Raw genomic sequence first — 19,821 nt, forward strand, 5'->3', positions numbered from 1 at the left:
AAAGTGTGCTGTGGTATCTGCTGTAGATATTCACTTAAAATCTGCTTTAAACATTGCCTAGAGAACAACATTGTGTAAAATCTTGACAGAAAACGGTTGAATGGAGTAAATAACGGTGAGAAGTGGAATGAGGGACATTCCTGAAATTAGAAAACATCTCCTTATCATGTAAGGCTTTTTTTTCTCAATATGTACAGCGTTTGTTTCATATTTCTCCTGAACACACTCGCTTCTATGGCCTCTTTCTGGTGACGGATAGGGTTACGTGAATCTCATTTCGACAAGTTTTGTTTACTTTGATAATATGTTCGTCTGCGGTTGCAGGATCGTTGTTATGTTATAGGTGAGGATTATTTTAGCTAGTGACCAATGAGTCCCACATGGGGTTCATCAAATTGTCTAATCAAACCCACAAATAAATAAATAGCTTTGTCATTTTCTCCTTCACAGCTTTGCAAAAAATGTAATTATTATTTAACAAATAATCAGATACATTATCATAAAATGTGTCCAAACTATTATTGTATTTATTTATTTAACTATTATCCATTTAAATAAAACGTTTTTGGCTAAATAATAATTAAGAGCAGTTTGGCAGTGATAAGCATAAACCACACCATAGGTGAAAAACTAACATATGAGCAGGCCCGTGCAGAGACCTCCAAAGGGGCAGGTGCTCAAATAAAAAATGGCACACATTACTGGTACATATCATGGCATCTTGGCTGACGAGGAGATGAGGGAAAGATTGGGGACTGGGGAGGATCGATGACAAGGAAAGAACATGAGCACACTGTTGGTATTTTAGTATACTGTAATAAACCATTAATACCAAATGCTTTGCCAGACTTACAGTGCAGGACAGTAGTACATTCTTAATTGGCACACAAGCATCAAACGGAAACATGGAAATGCAGACATAAAACAGAGATTAACTAAATGTTTTGCCCTAATGAAGATACATTAACATTCCTAATCAGCACTCTATTGATCACCATTTAACTTTATGTGTGTTTCATCACCTGGATACAGTTTCTTCTTCCCCTCTTCTCTTGTTCTCCTGCCTTTTTTATTCTTCTTCCTTCGAGGTCTTCTGTACTCAAAATATGTACAACTATTTACAATTATACTTCTTAGTTCTTAACATTTTTTATTTTTCCAGTGCCTTCTACTCTGACCTTTTCTTTGTTGTTTGTTCTCCATTCTCTGATCCACTGATATACAATGTAAACAATTATTAAATCCTGAGTGTATTTTCATCTCAAAACAACCTTGAAAAACTATTGTTGTTCTTACCTTTGCTCTTTTTAACCCAGCTGTAGTGGGTAGTGATCCACTACCCTTAGCTGCCTCATGCAGCTCCTTCTTTTTTGTTGAATGCGTCTCTCTTTGCGTAGCATCTTTGAACTAAAAAATGAAATAAATATATTTAAAGGAAGATTAATTTAAAAAAGGGAAATGCCTAAGTAGAGTCTATGGAACAAACACACAATATGACAATGACCGACTAAAACTAAACCATCATCTTATTCATATCATTAAATTAAAATATTGTTTTACTTAAAGTAAATACCAAAAACTTGTTTGAGATGAAAATCCCAAATCATTTTCATTCAGCTTTTCTCTTCAAAACAAACAATAACAACATAAATTATTCTGCAGGGCATTACTTTAGAATTATTGCTTTTTCAAAAGATCTCTTCTGTAACATTTCATAAGAAATTACATTTCACTTTTTTACTAAACACTGACAGGTTTTAACTAAACATGAATTACGTTTTTCCATATTGGGACAAGGTAAAATTGTAACACAGTGGTTTAACCTGGACTCAGTAGCGAGTCTCATAATTATAAATGTCCCATAAATAGAGAGATAGAAGTAGTCATGTCATGTTTTCTGGTTGGTTCTTAAAGGTGGTTTCCATTCTAAGCCAACAGTTTGCTTCATTAGACAGGCTGAACCTGTCTCAGGTGAGCAGCAGTGCAGACAGAAGCAGTTTTCGCTACGTATTAACGTCATTGATTATTAGGTCATTACATTGTCGCAGCCTCACTAGCTAATAGGTAAAATAACTTACTGGCTCTTCGACTCCCCACAACGGCATTCGTGTTGTCAACTAGGGGCAAAGAAGCTCAAATGCAACCTGGGATCTCAACTGTGTGCTCAGCAGGTGAGGGTCAACAGGTTTAAGAGGAGATGGCTCAGCACACATCCTTGGGGGGCCCCTGTGTTCAGGATTATGGTGCTGGATGTGTTGCCAGTTACACAGGGAGGTGTTGAGTCCCTGCTCCTGCTCCATCTCCCTTATTTCCTTTATAAAATCTTCGCCTGATGATTTTACATTCTAATGTTCTTCCAGTTCAGAGTGTTAAGCCTTTTTTTTCTAACAATGACCCAGAACAAATAGTCTGGACCACTTTTACATCTTGTATTGTGCAGCATTATTGCTTTTTCAATGGTGTGTAATAGTTAAATATTGCACATATATGTATCACATACATAAAAAGACAGTAAGAGTTCCTGATTATTGTTTGTTTTACAAATCCTGTGTATCCACAGAGATGTTTAGGCTACTAATCTTCCTCTAGTGTGTCTGATTCTTGCATGTCTCTTATGTCCTTGCTGCTATCAGAGTGTTCCATGTGTTTGTTAGTTACAGACTAAACACGTGCATTCTGTGTTTAGTCTATGTAACACAATGGCAGCAAGTGGATCAATCAAATCATACCTGAAAGGTTTTGGGCAGTGTCATATATCCTCCATAAATTCAGAGTTGATTGCATATGTTTACTGTGTTTGCTCTGCTGAGCTGTTTCCTCTGAATCATTTCATTGTAAGTTGTTTAAATGAGGGTCTGGGTTTTTTAGACAAACACAAAATCATCTTAATCCACTTAATCTTAAATTAAGTGCATCATTTTTTGGTAATTAAATCTAGTTTAATGCACTTTAAGTTATTTTATTTAAATAATTCCACTGTTCACAGACAACTCTGCTTTGATACAAAATATCATGTGCATTATTTATTTATACAAAGCTGGAAAAGCTTTCAGACTTGTGTTCACTCTGTAATGTGGCCTTATAAGACTATATGAATGTTTTTGAATCAAAAGCAGTTGGTATCAAGAGGCCTTTTCTAAAATGCGGTTATTCTAAATTGTATAACTATACGTAATGACTGACTCAGAGGAAACCTGAAAGCAGGTCATGATTGGTACTTTTGTATGCCGCGTCAACAGCAGACAACAAGAACAGTTTTCTGTCAACATACTACCAAAGCCATCATGTTAAATAAAGGGCTTTATGACAAATGTTGTCTATAGCCATTTTACATGGACAAAGTCCACGGTGGTTCAGGAGCCCAAAACATGGGGGACAAATACTGCTAGTAGTCAATGCAGGTAAATGCATGTAAAGATTGGGTGGAGGTGGCGATGAGGTTCAGTGTCCAAAGCAGCAGCTGTTTCACACATGTGAGTTAAGACAAGTAAATAAATTGATAAACAAAGAGTAGAACTTACAAATTGTTAATTAAATTGATAAATCTGAATAATTTCTCATTTGTGTTTGAGACTTTATAAGCTGAATGTAGAAAGTAAACTTCTATCTTCTATTTGGTTGATTGGGAATTAGAATATTATTACAATTATCCTCTTTTCATCACTCAAAGCCAATAAAACAGTTTACAGTATAACATAATGATAGACAGTTATTTTCGCATTGACACTGATGGAGGAAAGCTACATTTGTAGCTACGCCTTCACCTCCAACAAATTAATTCTTATATTCACACTAATATAAATTAATGGAGGTAAACTGTCTTGCCACAAAAGGGGAAAGGATGAATTTGGCTGACGAGTAAATTGTAAAATTAGGTAATATCCAACCTCTTAAATCCAGTAGAGCAGTCCTGGGTATCTCCAGTTCTGCATGTTTTAGATGGCTCCTGCTCCAACACAGCTGAATCTGACTGTACATCTTCTTTACAGACGACGAGTCTTGCACATATCTTCGGGGATAGATTCCTTGGGGAAAATACAGTGGGACCTTGCTTTGTGCCTTCTCCTAGCATGGATCATCTGCTACTTTTGCGTGTGGAAGGGTGTGAGATCCACGGGAAAGGTAACTCTCACCTGTAGAAATGTCTTTTTTTCCTAAGTAATGTTTAAATAACCTTTCTCTTTACTACCTAATCTGCATTTGTTTTAACAAGCCAGTTTTGGTCTTAACAGTCTCATAGTTTATTTCTTTGACCTGGGCTCACACACCTGTAATTTTGATATATTTTCAATATCAGAAGCTAGACGTTATCATTATGCAATATATGAAGTGCCTGTTAGTTTCATGTCACAGATGTTAGTTCTACCTCTGGTGTGTAGTATAAGTTTTCAGTGAAATGGTCCCAAAGTAATTTTTCTTCTTAGCAATTATTCACAATGAAAAGGGGGAATGACACTGCACTCAGCAGTTTATGTACTGCAGCAAAAATGAAGCAGAAAGCTACCACCGGCCTGATTTTATCATGAATTTACAGCATTAAATGACGCATCAATGCAAATTTTTGTATTCAACATTATCAATTACTACTACAGTGCCCGTTGTAAGTATGTATTCATATAGTGGGCGCTTAAGTAGAGTTGTCAATTATGGCTAAATTAGTATGTGTTTGAAGGTTGGATGTACAAAGAGGTGTACATACTCTACTCTGTAGTGTTATAAAGGGGTTTATTTGTGGGTGTAAAGTAAAATATTGTGTGAAATATCCCTGGTTTAATTCTATGGGACATGCACATGATTAATTTGTTTGTTGTTGTTTTTTACTCATTTTTATATTTTTGTTGTTTGGTGTATTTTTCTATAATGTATGTTTTTTGGAGTCATTATGTGTATTTTTGTACTTTTCTGTTGTCTTTTTGTGTATTTTTTGTATAATTATTGTTTTTCGTTGCCATTTTAGTGTGATTCTGGAGCAATTTTGTATCTCTTTTGGCGTAGTTTTGTACATTTCTGTTGTCATTTTGTGTATTTTTTGTATAAATATTTAGTTTTGTGTTTTTTGACTGATTTTCATATTTTTTGTTGTCGTTTGGTGTATTTTTCTGTAATGTATATTATTTGGAGTCATTTTGTGTGTTTTTGGAGTCTTTTTGTGTATATTAACAGTTACTTTGTTGGTTTAACTTTATGCTGTTTATCCTGTTAACCTATTACAAACTGGCTGACTTACTTCAGCCATGCTGCTGCTGGCGGTCTCTCTCTCTCTCTCTCTCTCTCTCTCTCTCTCTCTCTCTCTCTCTCTCTCTCTCTCTCTCTCCCTGACCTTGGACTTAATAATAATAATAATAATGCATTTGATTTTATATCACGCTTTATCATAGACACTCAAAGCGCTTTACAGAATTAAGGCATTATTTTTTCACTCCACACTTACACTTAGTGGTGGTAAGCTACAATCGTTGCCACAGCTGCCCTGGGGCAGATTGATGGAAGCAAGGCTGCCACCACCGACCACCACCAACACTCACTCACATACTACAGTCATGCTGCGGACAATATTGTATTTGCACTTTTAGTCCGTCTCGGTTCTAGTCCGCCTCGGTACGTGGGTCTCGAAGTTAAAGTCGTATACTTGAAGGGCCTCCAGCGACCAAGCAACTTGTCCTTCAGGGTTTTTGAAGTTCAAGAGCCAGGCAAGAGAAGCACGGTCGGTGTGGATCAGGAAGTGAGTGCCATGCAGATATGTTCAAAAGTGCTGCAGGGCCAAGACCACAGCCAGCAGTTCTCATGTGGTGACGCAGTAGTTCCTCTCTGCTCGGCTTAGGGCTTGGCTAAAGTGGGCCACTGCTCGCTCACCTTTTTCTCCCTTCTGCAAGAGGATAGCCCTGATTCCCACATTGCTTGCATCAGTGTACACTATGTAGGGCTGTTGGGGGTCTGGATAGGCTAACCCAGGAGCTCTGGTAAGGGTTGCCTTCAACCCAGAGAATGCCCCAGCACAGGTTTCATTCCAGTCGAAAGGTTGATTTTTGTCGGTCAGGACGAAATAACGGTAAAAAGCTCGACGTATAGCACTGAAGACCTCTATCAGGTTAGCCAGGGTTCCGCTGAAATCATTAGCGTGCACCAGGAGGTCGTCGAGGTATGCCACACAGCGGCTACGGGGAACAACTGCCAACACCCTCTCCATAAAATGCCCAAAGGTGGCTGGCGTATTGCAAAGTCCGAAGGGCATGACACGGAACTGCCACAGCCCCTCTCCGATCGTGAAGGTGGTTTTTGGTTTTGCTTTGGAGGTCAATTCCACCAGCCAGTAGCCGCTGTGCAGGTCAAGAGAGCTGAACCAGGTGGATCCAGCAATGCAGTCCAGTGCATCATCAATGCAAGGTAATGGGTAAGAGTCCTTCGTGGTCACAGCATTGAGATGACGAAAGTCTGCACAGAATTGCCAGCGACCAACCTTCCTCTTTACCAGGTTCTCTGGTGCTGCCCACGGGCTGCTGGAGGGCTCGATGACCCAAGCAGCGACCATTTCCTGGATCAGTTCACGTGCGGCTTGTTGCTTTGAGAGTGCCAGCCGATGGGGCTGTAGCCGGATGGGTTTTGCTGAGCCAGTGTCAATGGAATGCTGTACCAACCCAGTCTGAGTGCAGTCCTCATCCTTGGCAGAAAAGATGTCAGCAAAGTTGTTGAGGATTTGCTTTAGCTGCTGCTGTTTGTTGGGTTCCAAGCCATTACTGCTGCGTAACTCTGCCAAAGTCTCTGTTGTCTTTTTGGATGTAGGATTCGGTTTGGGTGGATGACTTGACTGGTGTTATGGGGGCTTGATGACACGGAACTTAGAAACCAATGAAACGGCAGCAGCCTGATAACTGGTGGGCTGGTGTTTGGGACTGCGACCGGCGCACCCGTCCATCTCCAACGGCAGAGTCTGCCCACCAATCATAATGGTTTGGTTTGGCACAATAACTACAGCCCCCCAATTGGTCAGCAGGTCCAGGCCGATGATACAGGAGTCCTGGATGCAAGTCAGAACTCCTGTAGTCTCTCCTGGTCTCCAGCACGAACAGGCATTGTCCTCTTGCCCTTCATGGCAACTCGTTGTCCCTGAGTGGACGTGGGGACCCAGGCCATGGGAAGGGGACCGGACGTGCCAGGGAGGACACCAGGGCGCACCAGCAAAATTGTGGACCCTGAGTCAATCAGGGCTCAGCAGAGCTGATTGTCGAGGCAACAGTTCAAGTACAGTCCCGTAGCACGTCCCACACATCCTACTTGGTGGTGCTCGTCATTGGGGGATATTGGAGACTGGGGTGGCGGGTCCCTTGCTACACCACCCTGTTGCGTTTCCTGCTGGTTGTGGGGTCCTGGCCTTTGGTGCCCGCGCAGGACAGTCTCGAGCATTGTGCCCCGGTTAATCACATCGGTCGCCTCGCCATGCTGGTTGTCGCCTGAATTGTGCTGGCCATAGTTGGTAAACCTCCTCCACTTCATCCTCTAGGTCATAAATCACCTGCCGGAAAGGTGGCCGTGGGGTTGGGGCTTTCGGCAGAGTTGGCCGGGCTGACAGCACCATCTTGGTCCCCTCAGCTTCCTCCAGGGCTGCACGGAGTGTCTGTGGCATGGCAAGACGGACATGTTGACATAGCAGTTCTGGTGAAAGTCCTTGCAGGAAGGTGTGAAGCACCAGCTCTTCCCGAGCACTGGCGTCAAATGTTGGGTAACCATGCCAGGCATGAAGCTTCACATCAGCGGAAAAGTTTCCCAAACTCTCCCCTCCTCTGCGGTAATGGCTGGCCAAGCTCTCTCTGCTCTGCTGTGTGAAGAGGTGTTGTCAAATCTGCCTTTCTAGCACTGTGGTTAAGTTGCTGTAGTCCTGTTGTTCTGTTGGGGCCAGGTCGAGGAGCACCTGTAGAGCAGCCCCCTCCAGGGCCAAAGCCAAGTGAACAGCAATCTCTCCCACTGTGCTTCGCAGCTAACTTGACTTGGAGAAGGTATGGCTCCAGCGGTGTAAGCCCGTTGTACTTCGGCAGTTTAGCTGGGGTCCTAGGGGCAGCAGTAAGTTGCATTAATCTTGGTGTGAAGTCCCCCATAACTGGTTGCATGTCTGAAAAAGTTGCACCAAGCTGTAGTGGCTCATCAGTCTCATTTCTGCTAAAGACATGGCCAAGATTAGTTTCATCCAGTCTCTGTTCATCTGAAGTTATGCCGCTGCCAGACCCGAAGGGGCGAATGAGGCCACCTCATGCTGGAGGCAAGGTTTGAATTAGCTCCAGTAAGCCTCTGTTCATCTGCTGTTGATCCACACCTGACCATTAGGGAGGGATGGTGTCATGTTGTGCTGGCGCCGTCTGGGAGAGTAGACCTACGGCCATCTCAGATAAACTAAATTCCTAGCTTATCCATCTTTTGGAAGGTCTTGAACGGCTTGCTCCATGGCTGCAATCTCCCTCTCCATTACTTCTGTCTTGTGGCAATCTTATCCCACTTCTGACATCAATGTAGCAATCGGTGCGGAAGTACAAGGCAGTGAGGACAGCTGATTTTTCACTTCCCACAGTCCCTTGCAGCTGGCTTCAAACTTAGCTAATGGAATTGACCACAGAAGTGAATATTTTTGTGAATCTTGAAGCTGCTGGACACACATTTTTTATCAAACAAATTCATTGTGTAGTGAAAGTTTATTTTGAGAGCCACTGTTTATTGAAATTGTTGGAAAAGTTTAGTGCATTGCATTGTGTGATGTGGAGTTGCGGAGACAGATGCACTCTCCTCCTTGTCTGCCGAAGAAAGACAAGAAATCCTGGTAAGTAAAAACACTTCTATGCATTAGTCTATGGGACTCTATAATCCCACAATGCAATGCACAAAATTATTGTTTATGGTGGAGATGAAAAACTTTTGAGCTGCAATTTCAAACTTTTACATGTTTTTTTTTTGGTTGAGCAAATGCAATGCAAGCCTATGCTTGTCTTATTAAGTGTTGACCAAACATTAACAAGTTTTTTATTATAAAATTTCCACTCATTTGCACTTTTCATTTAGGAATGCAGTAGTTATCTGTCTAGGCTGAGAAACACAAGACCGAACTTGTATTTTCAACCCAGACGTTGTACCATTGTTCCCTAATTCAGATGAGATTGGCTCCTTTTCTTTGTAAACTTGTACGGTAACAGATAGTATAAATATATAGGGTTTAGGAAATTAACCTCTTCTAACTGAACTATAAAGGCTCAAACCTAGTAACCCACTGCCCCCTCAGTGTTAGCAAATCTGGTAGTCCAGTGTTTCCTCACATTACTCAGGGGTGATGGGGTTTCTGAGGTGAGAGACTTCAGATTTCAATCGTATCTTTTTAGCTTTCATATGAAAAACAATCATAATCACATACAACAATTTAACGAGGCTCTGAAAGGGTTTGGAAAACAGTTAAATTGTCATCAGCACTACAGTATCATAAAGCCAAACATCTTTTTATTGATTAGATACAGCATAATGTTATAAGTGGGATTTTCCGTTGCTCTTGTAAGCTTTTCTTTGCGTAACCAAAGACCTGCAGCCACATGCTTTCACTGATGGATAAATAATCAGCACTTGTGCTTGATTTTTATTTTTTTTTTCATGGCTGTGAGAAATGGCAGGAAGCCAGCACCTTACTGTCGGATGACACAGGTAATAAACTGGATAGACATAAGGACTGTAACCGTGAGAAAGTGAATTGGAAATACTGATGCATACTAAGCGACCTGCTGGGAAAGAGTTTTGTGCAATGGTTTCTCACTTTCAACCGTTGTGTATCTTCACATTTTGTATTGATAACTAAAGGAATTCTGAAAACAGAAATCATGGAATAACTATAAAAAACATCCAGGCAAAGTAATCTTCAGTCACATCTTAAAGACATGTCACTTTAAACTGCCTTTTGTCTAAACTTGCTGTGGTATAAACCTCAGTCTTACAAAGTTTGGCACTGACACGAAAATTACTTTGATGAATTTTGTGGAGCTTCCTGGATTGCAACACGATGCATTCTAATGGCAGTTACTACTACTACTACGACTACTACTACTACTACTGTAATAACTCTAATCCTAACCCAAACTCTGAATGAAGTATTGGAATAAGATGCAATTGCACATAATACACTTCAATTGAAACACAAAATTATGGTTGCACGCACTAAAAGTGAAACTATTATGTGACTCATATTTTGTAAAATGTTTTCTTTGTTTTACTGAAGGCTACCTACATCACGGCTACTTTCCCCTTCGTCATGCTGATAGTGCTCATTTTTCGAGGCATGACACTCCCTGGAGCCTTCCGTGGCCTGAAATTCTACCTATACCCTAATACTTCTCGACTCGCTGACCCACAGGTATTATTGAGCTTTTATTCATTCGGAGCCTTTCTGTTGCTGCATTGTGAGTGAATAATTTGCTATTATTTGTAGGTTTGGATGGATGCGGGAACACAAATCTTTTATTCCTATGCTATATGTTTGGGATGTCTGACCACACTTGGGAGCTACAATAAGTACAACAACAACTGTTACAGGTGAGTACTGATAGTTGAGGGTTTAGTGGTTTATCATCTTTGATATTGGCTTCATATTTGAAGGAATGCAAACAGAAACACATTTTTTTTGCAAAACCATATTCTCAAGTTACATTTTTCACTGTACTTTTTGAGATCAAACAGCAAAACTACTGTTAACTTTGAACTACAAGTTATGTTCATGATATGCTTCTGATTTGCAGAGACTCCTTCTTCCTTTGCATTTTGAACTCTGGCACCAGCTTCTTGTCTGGATTTGCAATTTTCTCTGTCCTGGGTTACATGTCAGAAAAACAGGGTGTTGACATTGCTGCAGTTGCTGAGTCAGGTATTGATGAGATTGATGGCAAAGTTGTAAGTTGATTTATTTTCTTTTTTTTTTTACACTTTTTTCTTTGTTACGTTATGAAAAAGGACCTGGCTTGGTGTTTATAGTCTACCCTCAAGCAGTGACCTTGCTGCCATGGCCTCAGGTCTGGTCTGTGTGTTTCTTCGCCATGATCATTTTGCTAGGAATAGACGGTCAGGTCAGCTGCAGCCCTTCTTTTGTCTTCAAATCTGAACATGTTTATGCATATGGGGAATTGGTTTCAATAATAAATTATTCTGATTCTGATTCTGATTCTGAATCAATAAATTGTATTTGCATTTATTTTTTAGTTTGCTGGGCTTGAAAGCATCATGACTTCTTTGACAGATATCTACCCTACCCAAATCCGGAGAGGATACCGTAGAGAGCTATGCTTAATGCTGATCTGTGCTCTTTCCTACTTGTTTGGCTTGTTGTTTGTGTCACAGGTGAGCTGTGAGGGGCATAAAATCTGTTAGTGTCCTGATAAGCGCATACTGGATTTCAAGCCAACGCATTATTATCTGTTTGATTTCAGGCAGGTGCATATATTCTGCAGATCTTTGATCACTACGTATGCAGCGGCCCCGCACTTCTCCTCATGGCAATCTTTCAATCAGTGATCATTGGTTGGATTTATGGTAAGAGACACCATTCTTCTCCCTAATTGGTGGGTAATCCATACATCCAAAGGCACTAATCCTAAAAATAGGGATGTTCGACACTGAAAGTGCACAAGTCACCCTAGGACTTAAGGCTCAAACATACATGAGCGTACATTCACGAAAGGGAGTTCGCAAGGCCAATTTAAGGCTCGAACATACTTGAGCGTACATCTGCGAAGCGGAGTCCTCCAGGCCATTAACCACTAACTGCAAAGCTTAGATTTCACTACTGTGCAGAGTTATTCGTGTAGTTGATGTCACACAAAACACTGCTCAGCATTGTATCGACCCGCATTAAATGTAACACTGACCTGTATTTCTCCTGCCTGGTGAAACAGAGCAGGAGAGTTGAACAAGGGCTTAGAGGATAGACTGGCAGACAAGCTTGTTAGATTTCTTGTTGTATCTAACCGGGTTCTTTTTGATCTGGAATTGGATTAAGAAACAGGAGAGATTATTGAACTTTGTATAACAGTTTTAATAAAGATTTGATGAACACACAAGATACATGTATCAGATGAGGACTTTTCGACACTTGCTTACAAGGCCATTAGTGTCGAGTCCTCCTGAACAAAGAAAGATACGGTGGTTTATACCCTGCAGGAGCCGAATGTCCAGTCCTAAAAAGGAGATGTCATTTCTGTTTAATGGTGTTATGTTATTGTAAATCTTGGTCAAAGCATTTGTTCAGAAGCAAGTAAGAGGTGAACTAGAGACATAGAGTTCCTCAGCTGGCCCTGCAGCTAGGATGTTAACTGTAAAAGAATGAGGAGATACATTGATATGTATTATCAAGCTACAGCACTGAGTACTGACACCTTTAAAACACGTCCTAGGAGTACAAGGACTACAGAGAACCGCTAAGAATTGTGAGAAATGTAGGATTTTAATAGAAACTACTGAGTATGTAAGCTATGAGGAGTGTGGACAGTCTGCATGGAGTCCGTTGTGCGCGGAGTCCACCCGAGTATGTTTGAGCCTTTAGCCTTGAACCAGACACATTCTTACAGGGACATTTCCCATTCTCCCAGGGAAACTTAACATATCCACCTGGAAACACTACCATTGCTGGTCAAACATGAAGAGGGAAGTTGCTCTCATTTATCTCTAGAGAAGGTCTTGAGGATCTATCTTTGTTCATGTTGATGTTCTAGGTGCGGAGCGCTTCAGTGACAACATTGAAGACATGATTGGGTACAAACCTCTGTTCCTTTTCAAGTACTGCTGGCTGTATACCACCCCTCTCATCTGCAGTGTGAGTGTCCAAAGCATCACATCCATATTTATTCATAATGATCCCACAGTGGCCATTGCTAATTGTTGGCTTTCTGTTAAAGGGAACACTTGTGTTTTTGCTACTGAGATACAGTCCAATGAGGTTCAACAACTCCTATGTGTATCCTTGGTGGGCTTACTGCATCGGTTGGTTTCTGGCCATGTCCTCGCTCACCATGATCCCTGTCACTATGATCTACAAGCTGGCCAAAGGGAAAGGTACTCTTTGGCAGGTAAGAGATTGTCAGAAGGATTTAACTTTGTTTAGGAAACTGTATGAACAAACACTGAACACTAAACTTCGTAAAGGCACTTGGGCTGAATAGTCCCTCCTATCTCCTTTCCTATCTACTTTTCCTTAACCCCGTGAATGATGTCACAGGGTTAAGGAAAGATGTTTGGAGACTTCCTAAGGGAGTTATGGAAAAGCCATCATGTTGTTTTAACAATCAGACTCACTTCCACTAAGTGACGTAATAATCTGATGGCGATGAAGGTTAGTGATCTGCCTAGGTGAAAAAACTACAAATTTCCGAAAAATAAAAGCGCATTTCTAACATTTTCTGCTGATATCATCTCAAATATCACAAGGTTTGAATGGAAATCAAAGGAAAAGAGCCTACCAGTCTACGAGGAACAAAAGTGAAACTAAAAGAATGTCACATTGAGAATGGTTGCTCACACTCACCTTCCACTCAGAAATCAACATTAATCCAAAATAAGTATGATTTTATGGCTGAGAAATGCCTCTGATAGCTTTTTCTGCTCTGTTTTATGTCAGTAATAATCTGATAATATGGCTTGCGCATCGAAAGATGGGTTTTAGATCATTTGAAGTTGTTCAAGGCATATTATTGCAATGGTAGTTTACATAATCTGCATCCCTTTTCAATCTTTGTGAGTTTCCGTAGGCGCTCGGGTGTGCGTCTCTAGGACCTTCCTGGGCGTAACTACCCCCGTACCTGCCTTTAAATGTTGTCGCTGCAAGGAATTGTGGGGCAGCATTATCTCATCTCCTCTGGTAAAGGAAGAATCAGTGTTTCCTAGGCTACAGGAGATTATAACGGAAACATTGAGCCTCCATTTCTTAGCTTTAAGAGAATTTGAATGCTCCTTATCATGGCCGCCACTTAAACACTTCCGGGGTTAAGGAAAAGTGGTCTTGCTCTGCTTCACAGATCTTCTGCAGAATCTGAAGGCACAAGAAAAACTCTTAGCAAGTCCATGGGCCTTTTCTAAGCCAACTAAATATACCCTCAATGACTGAGACCCTATACATTTATAGACCTGATATTATTATTGCCCTAGCACAGCAAAGAAAAAGGATTTCTCTAACCATATCAATGCTTTATTTCAGCGTATGAAGATTAGCTCTCAGCCAGCTGATGATCTACCTCTAATGGCAAAGGAAATAGAAGGCGTCAACATCCCACTGCGTGTTGGAGAAGATGATAAAAGCAGCTCTATTAATTAAAAACCTGTATCTTTATATTACTTTACTGACATATATATTTACATACAGGGGGTGGTTCAATTTTTTTTCATTCAGTTGCTTCACTGTTTTAACAATGTTTCATTCAAATATATTTAGAACTGTTACAAAAGCTGGATTTATAAAATACTACAATGGTTTTAAGTGTTCTTTTTACTCATTATAGCGATATAGATATATGGTCATGATTTTATGTTTAATTTGACTCAGCAAGTAAAAAAATTATTTAAGGTTTGCTTTAAGTTATATCATGAAAATGAAAATGACATGTTCATTCAATTATTTAAATCAGGAACTGCATCAACAGTGTCCTGTATTGTACAGTTGTGTGCGAAAGTCAGGGCACCCCTTTAAAAACAGCATATTTTATATATTTAAAAAGTTATATTCATATTTAGTGTCTCTCTGGTATATGTGGAAAAAAAAGACAATATTGTCAGGAAACATTAATGCATAGTTACATTTTATTTTATAAATTGAACAAAATTACAAAAATGAAAAACATAATTTTGGCATGTGCAAAAGTCGGGGCACCCTGAGAGTTTCAAAGTGTCAGATTCTTTTTACAAGCTCAGACCTCTACCAGCTCATTGGTCCTGAAGCATGTGTCAACAATTGTCATTAGGGAGTGCCAGCTGGTGCCAATTTGAGGGTTTCTTAAATATGGCGACTCCACAAACCTTGTACAAACACTCAGCAACCATGGGTTGCTCTAAGAAGCTGTGTAAGACAGAAAAAATGAAAGTAATTGATGCCCACAATGCCGGGGAGGGCTACAAGAAGATAGCAAAGCGTTTTCAGTTTGCAGTTTCCACAGTGCGAGGCATAATTAAGAGATGGCAGGTGAGGGGAACTGTGGAGGTCAAGAAGAGATCTGGAAGACCAAGGAAACTCTCGGAGAGAACAGCTCGTAGTCTGGTCAGAAAGGTAAACCAAAACCCACATTTGACTTCAAAAGACCTCCAGGAAGATTTAGCAGACTCAGGAGTGGTGGTGCACCCTTCCACTGTGCGCCGATACTTGCACAAACAAGACCTTCATGGAAGAGTCTGTAGAAAAAACCTTATCTACGACCTCATCATAAAATACGTCAAAAATATGCAACAGAACATCTACAGAAGCCTGATGACTTTTGGAAACAAGTGCTGTGGACTGATGAAGTTAAAATAGAACTTTTTGGCCACAATAAGCAAAGGTATGTTTGGAGAAAAAAAGGAGCAGCATTTCATGAAAAGAACACCTTGCCAACTGTTAAATATGGGGGTGGATCCATTATGCTTTGGGGTTGTGTTGCAGCCAGTGGGACAGGAAACATTGCTCGGGTGGAGGGAAGAATGGATTCAATTAAATACCAGCAAATTCTGGAGGCAAATATCACAGCATCTGTAAAAAAGCTAAAGCTGAAAAGAGGATGGCTTCTACAACAGGATAATGATCCTAAACATACCTCCAAATCCACTATGGACTACTTCAAGAAACGCAAGCTGAAGGTTTTGGAATGGCCTTCACAGTCTCCCGACTTAAACATTATCGAAAATTTGTGGGTAGATCTTAAAAGAGCTGTGCATGCAAGACGTCCTAGGAATATTGCAGAACTGGAAGCCTTTTGCAAGGAAGAATGGGGAAAAATCCCAAATAATAGAATCCAGAGACTTGTTGTTGGCTATAAGAAGCGTTTACAAGCTGTGATATCTGCCAGAGGGGGTGTTACTAAGTACTGAAGGTACTGATGCTGTAGGGTGCCCCGACTTTTGCACATGCCAAAATTATGTTTTTCATTTTTGTAATTTTGTTCAATTTATAAAATAAAATGTAACTATGCATTAATGTTTCCTGACAATATTGTCTTTTTTTTCCCATATACCAGAGAGACAGTAAATATGAATATAACTTTTTAAATATATAAAATATGCTGTTTTTAAAGGGGTGCCCTGACTTTCGCACACAACTGTATTTAAAGTCATGGTGCATTCTATACAATTTAAATAATGTTAATAATGATGAGAATTTTAAAACTCTGTATCCAAAGTGTAGATTCCAAAGCTGTATCTCTCTCGACTAACACAGTTTTCAATGACTACCATTTATTACCTGACTAAAACTATATTGAGAATGAAAGAAAACAAAAGTACAACACTTAAAACTGAACAAATTGCATGACATTGATTGAAATGCTCTGCAAAACCTATTTTGCCCAAGAAAAGAGCCTTTTTTCTCTCTGATGTAATCATGATGTAATAAACAAGCCATGTTTTCAATAAACTTACCATAACAGCTGCTGCAATATTATGTTTTTCACGTGTAAATATGATAGTCATCAATTTTAATACTATTTTAACATTGACAGATATGAATTCATTTTTCTCAGAAAATATTTTTTTTTCATCCTGTGTTAAAGCAATTCGTTTACAATAACCAAAAAAGTGTGATTAGAGAATTTCTTTGTGTGTTGATATTAGATTAATGCTAATGGGAAATAAACTTATTTTAACTTAATAATCTTCCCTTGGACCTTTTTAATAGCTGTTATGTCATTATGTACTGTAAGAGACAACTGGATCACAGAGGAGGAACATGCAAATTGGTAACTTGAACACATAATCCTCTGCAGTGATGTTATAGCAGTCACACCATCCAGTGGTTCAAATGGCTGACAGTAGTATTTAGTTTGGAGTGTTTTATCTTTTTCGTTTTAATGGTATAAGTCCCACTTGAGGCATTATTGACACGTACCCACTAACAAGTTCTAAGATAAACTATTTGAGTGTACCGGTGCACTTTCATCACTGACTGTGACTTTATGGATAAGATTGGAGAAAAGCGCTTTTCACTGCATTCAGAATATCATTGTTTTTGGAAATACATTTTACAATTTTTATATGCCTTTTTTATTGCTGTCAGTGTGGTGGGTATTTTTTTTACTGCTTAAATATATATCTTTAATACTTTAAATAATAGTTTCCACTATTTTTGAAACATATATTCCTGTAATCTCCCTATAATGTAATTTCTTTTATATACCTTCAATCCTTTTTGGTTTTTTTTTTTAAATGACCTTTTTGGATAGTGTGTGGACAGGTTACACAGCATGTTGTTTTTTTTATCAGTGTATAAGAATGGCTAATAAATGGTTACTGGGATCAAATGCACGCATCGTTTTCTTTCTAAGTACATTTTGAGATTCTATTGTAACAAGTTCTGATGAACCATGGCTGGGCCCGTGGGAACGTCTCAGCACACGTACCACGTTCCCAAGAATTCTGTGAAATGACTCGGTTCCACTGAGCAAAACAAATTAAATTGTGCAATGTAAAATTGTAATCTATGTTGAATTACCTTTGAAACAATATATCACATGACTATGTTCCAATAAATTTAGAAATTACCAGAAAAGGGGGTGACTGTACAAAATATGTATTAATTCATTTGTTTTTTAAAAAATAGAAGTTATTTACCTTCTCAATGAAGACGATACAGTGTATTAAATTATATACAGTTAAAATTATATAGAATAATGTTTGATTTAATTTGAGTTGATTTATATTGATCATGTAAATGGCAATTTGAAAACAGTTTAAAATAAAACATATTAACATCTAGAAATAAAACAATATCTTGCATCTTCAAATTCGTACGCATCTCAGTTTACATGAACACAATGTTATATAAAGAAGATTTTTTAGTTAATGTATTTGAAAGGCTATAAAAATAACTTGATCATGTGATCAACACATGCTAATTGCTCATTTCTTGCCACACATAAAACATACATATTTAACCAGCACATTGGTGGTTAAATGAATCTGTCCCCACACAACTACAATCTCTATTTTCTTCCACAATAATGTTTTTGTTGGTTTAGTTATTTTACCAGGGATTTAAAACTTAAGGTTAGACACAGGTGCAGGAAAGTTGATGGTTTGTAGATGTTGCAGGAGGTGAAGTAGGAAGGTGCTGAGTCATTGCACAACATGATTTATTTTTAGGCTAACAAATTCTTATATCATGATTGTATTTGTCATTAATCATCAATAGCCTCTGTAAGAAAATAACAACTCTTTATTTCAATATTTTTTTTAAAGCTATAGGGAGCCATTGTAAAAGAGTCAAAGAGCCACATGAGGCTCCTGAGCCGCAGTTTACGGACCCCTGTTGTATCCTAATATCATTATAATCCTTTCATTTGCTTAATGTTCACTGTGTCGTGCTCTTTGGGTGTTTATTCACTAGATGGTGCTATCGACTTGCTGAAAGATCAACACATCGACATTAACGCCTTTTAAATAGGGCGACCGGACGTCCAGATTCAGGCCAAATACAGTATATGAGTTAATTTCATGTCACAGAGGTTAGTTCTACCTCAGGTGTGTAGTATACGTTTCCATTTAAATGGCATCACACTTTTGAGACTTTGGTTTGGTTCCTCTGTTGTGCAATTCTTGTTCCCAATGTAAATGGTCAAGCGTCATGTATGGTACTGTATAGAAATGAAGCAGAAAGCGGCCACCCGCCTGATTTTATCATGAATTTACAACATAAAACAACGCATCAACACTAATTTTTGTAGTCAACATTACCATATATGTTACTAATCATTTTTCCTTTATTGTGTCACACACATTGTGGTTGGCGTAAATCTCTAGACGGTTTATATATATATATATATATGTATTTATGTATCCATGTCAAATTACAGCCCGATTCAACAAGCATTAATGGAGTAGTCGTCATTTGAAAAATGGGGCCCCAGTGGCACATACAGAATAATGAGCCCCATTCACATATTGTGTGTTAATGATTTGGTACCACCAACTGTCACAATAGTTGACTCACAAATAAATGAGAAAACAACTTTGATGGAAATTGCCTAAAAAAGAGGGGGCGGGCCCCCCTAATCAAATTGTGAGGCATAATCGTAATCTACGTTGAATTACCTTTGAAATGATATATCACACTATGTTCCCATACATTTGGAAATTACCGGAACAGGGGGGTGGCCCCCATTTAAAAAAATAATTTAAAAAAAGGGCTTCGAGCATCTCATATTCATACCAAACTGCATACCGATCTCACGAGAACTAACGGAGTAGTCCCCCATGACACGTATGGGGTAACAGGCACCATCTATATATTGGTATGTGCCAATGATTCGGTATCAACAACCGTCGTAATATTTGACTCGCAAATAAATGAGAAATCTACATTCTTTTTCCTATTTGGGGGGCCCCAAATTAAAAATCAGGCTCCGAGCGTCGATACGTACACATCCATAGATTATACCGACCAGATTTCAGCCCAATCTGTTCATGAATAACAGAGTAGCGATTTTAACTAGTGTACACAACAAAAAGAACAAAGTCAGTGGCGTTTTGAGTCCAGTAGCCCAGCCTAATAAATGTATATTATTTAAATAAGCCACGGTTCAAGTTTGAAATACCTTTCATTGTGATGCATTTAATTAAAATATGTTTTGTTTGCAGCTATGACAT

The 19,821-nt window shown here is 39.3% G+C and overlaps 1 protein-coding gene across 1 annotated transcript in view; it reads left to right on the forward strand.

Moving 5' to 3' along the window:
• Positions 1-14,769, forward strand: part of LOC114462985 (sodium- and chloride-dependent GABA transporter 2-like) — a 29,087-nt gene extending 14,318 nt beyond the window's left edge. Inside the window, exons 5-14 of the mRNA XM_028446178.1 lie at positions 3,990-4,122; positions 10,238-10,372; positions 10,448-10,551; positions 10,755-10,879; positions 10,966-11,078; positions 11,212-11,349; positions 11,439-11,541; positions 12,720-12,820; positions 12,903-13,073; positions 14,198-14,769. Coding sequence (XP_028301979.1) covers positions 3,990-4,122; positions 10,238-10,372; positions 10,448-10,551; positions 10,755-10,879; positions 10,966-11,078; positions 11,212-11,349; positions 11,439-11,541; positions 12,720-12,820; positions 12,903-13,073; positions 14,198-14,314 — 1,240 coding nt within the window. The 3' untranslated portion in view covers positions 14,315-14,769. The remainder of the gene's footprint in view (positions 1-3,989; positions 4,123-10,237; positions 10,373-10,447; positions 10,552-10,754; positions 10,880-10,965; positions 11,079-11,211; positions 11,350-11,438; positions 11,542-12,719; positions 12,821-12,902; positions 13,074-14,197) is intronic.
• The last annotated feature ends 5,052 nt before the right edge of the window (positions 14,770-19,821 follow it).

This window comes from Gouania willdenowi, chromosome 5 (genome assembly GCF_900634775.1).
Source record: "Gouania willdenowi chromosome 5, fGouWil2.1, whole genome shotgun sequence".
Classification (NCBI taxonomy): domain Eukaryota; kingdom Metazoa; phylum Chordata; class Actinopteri; order Blenniiformes; family Gobiesocidae; genus Gouania; species Gouania willdenowi.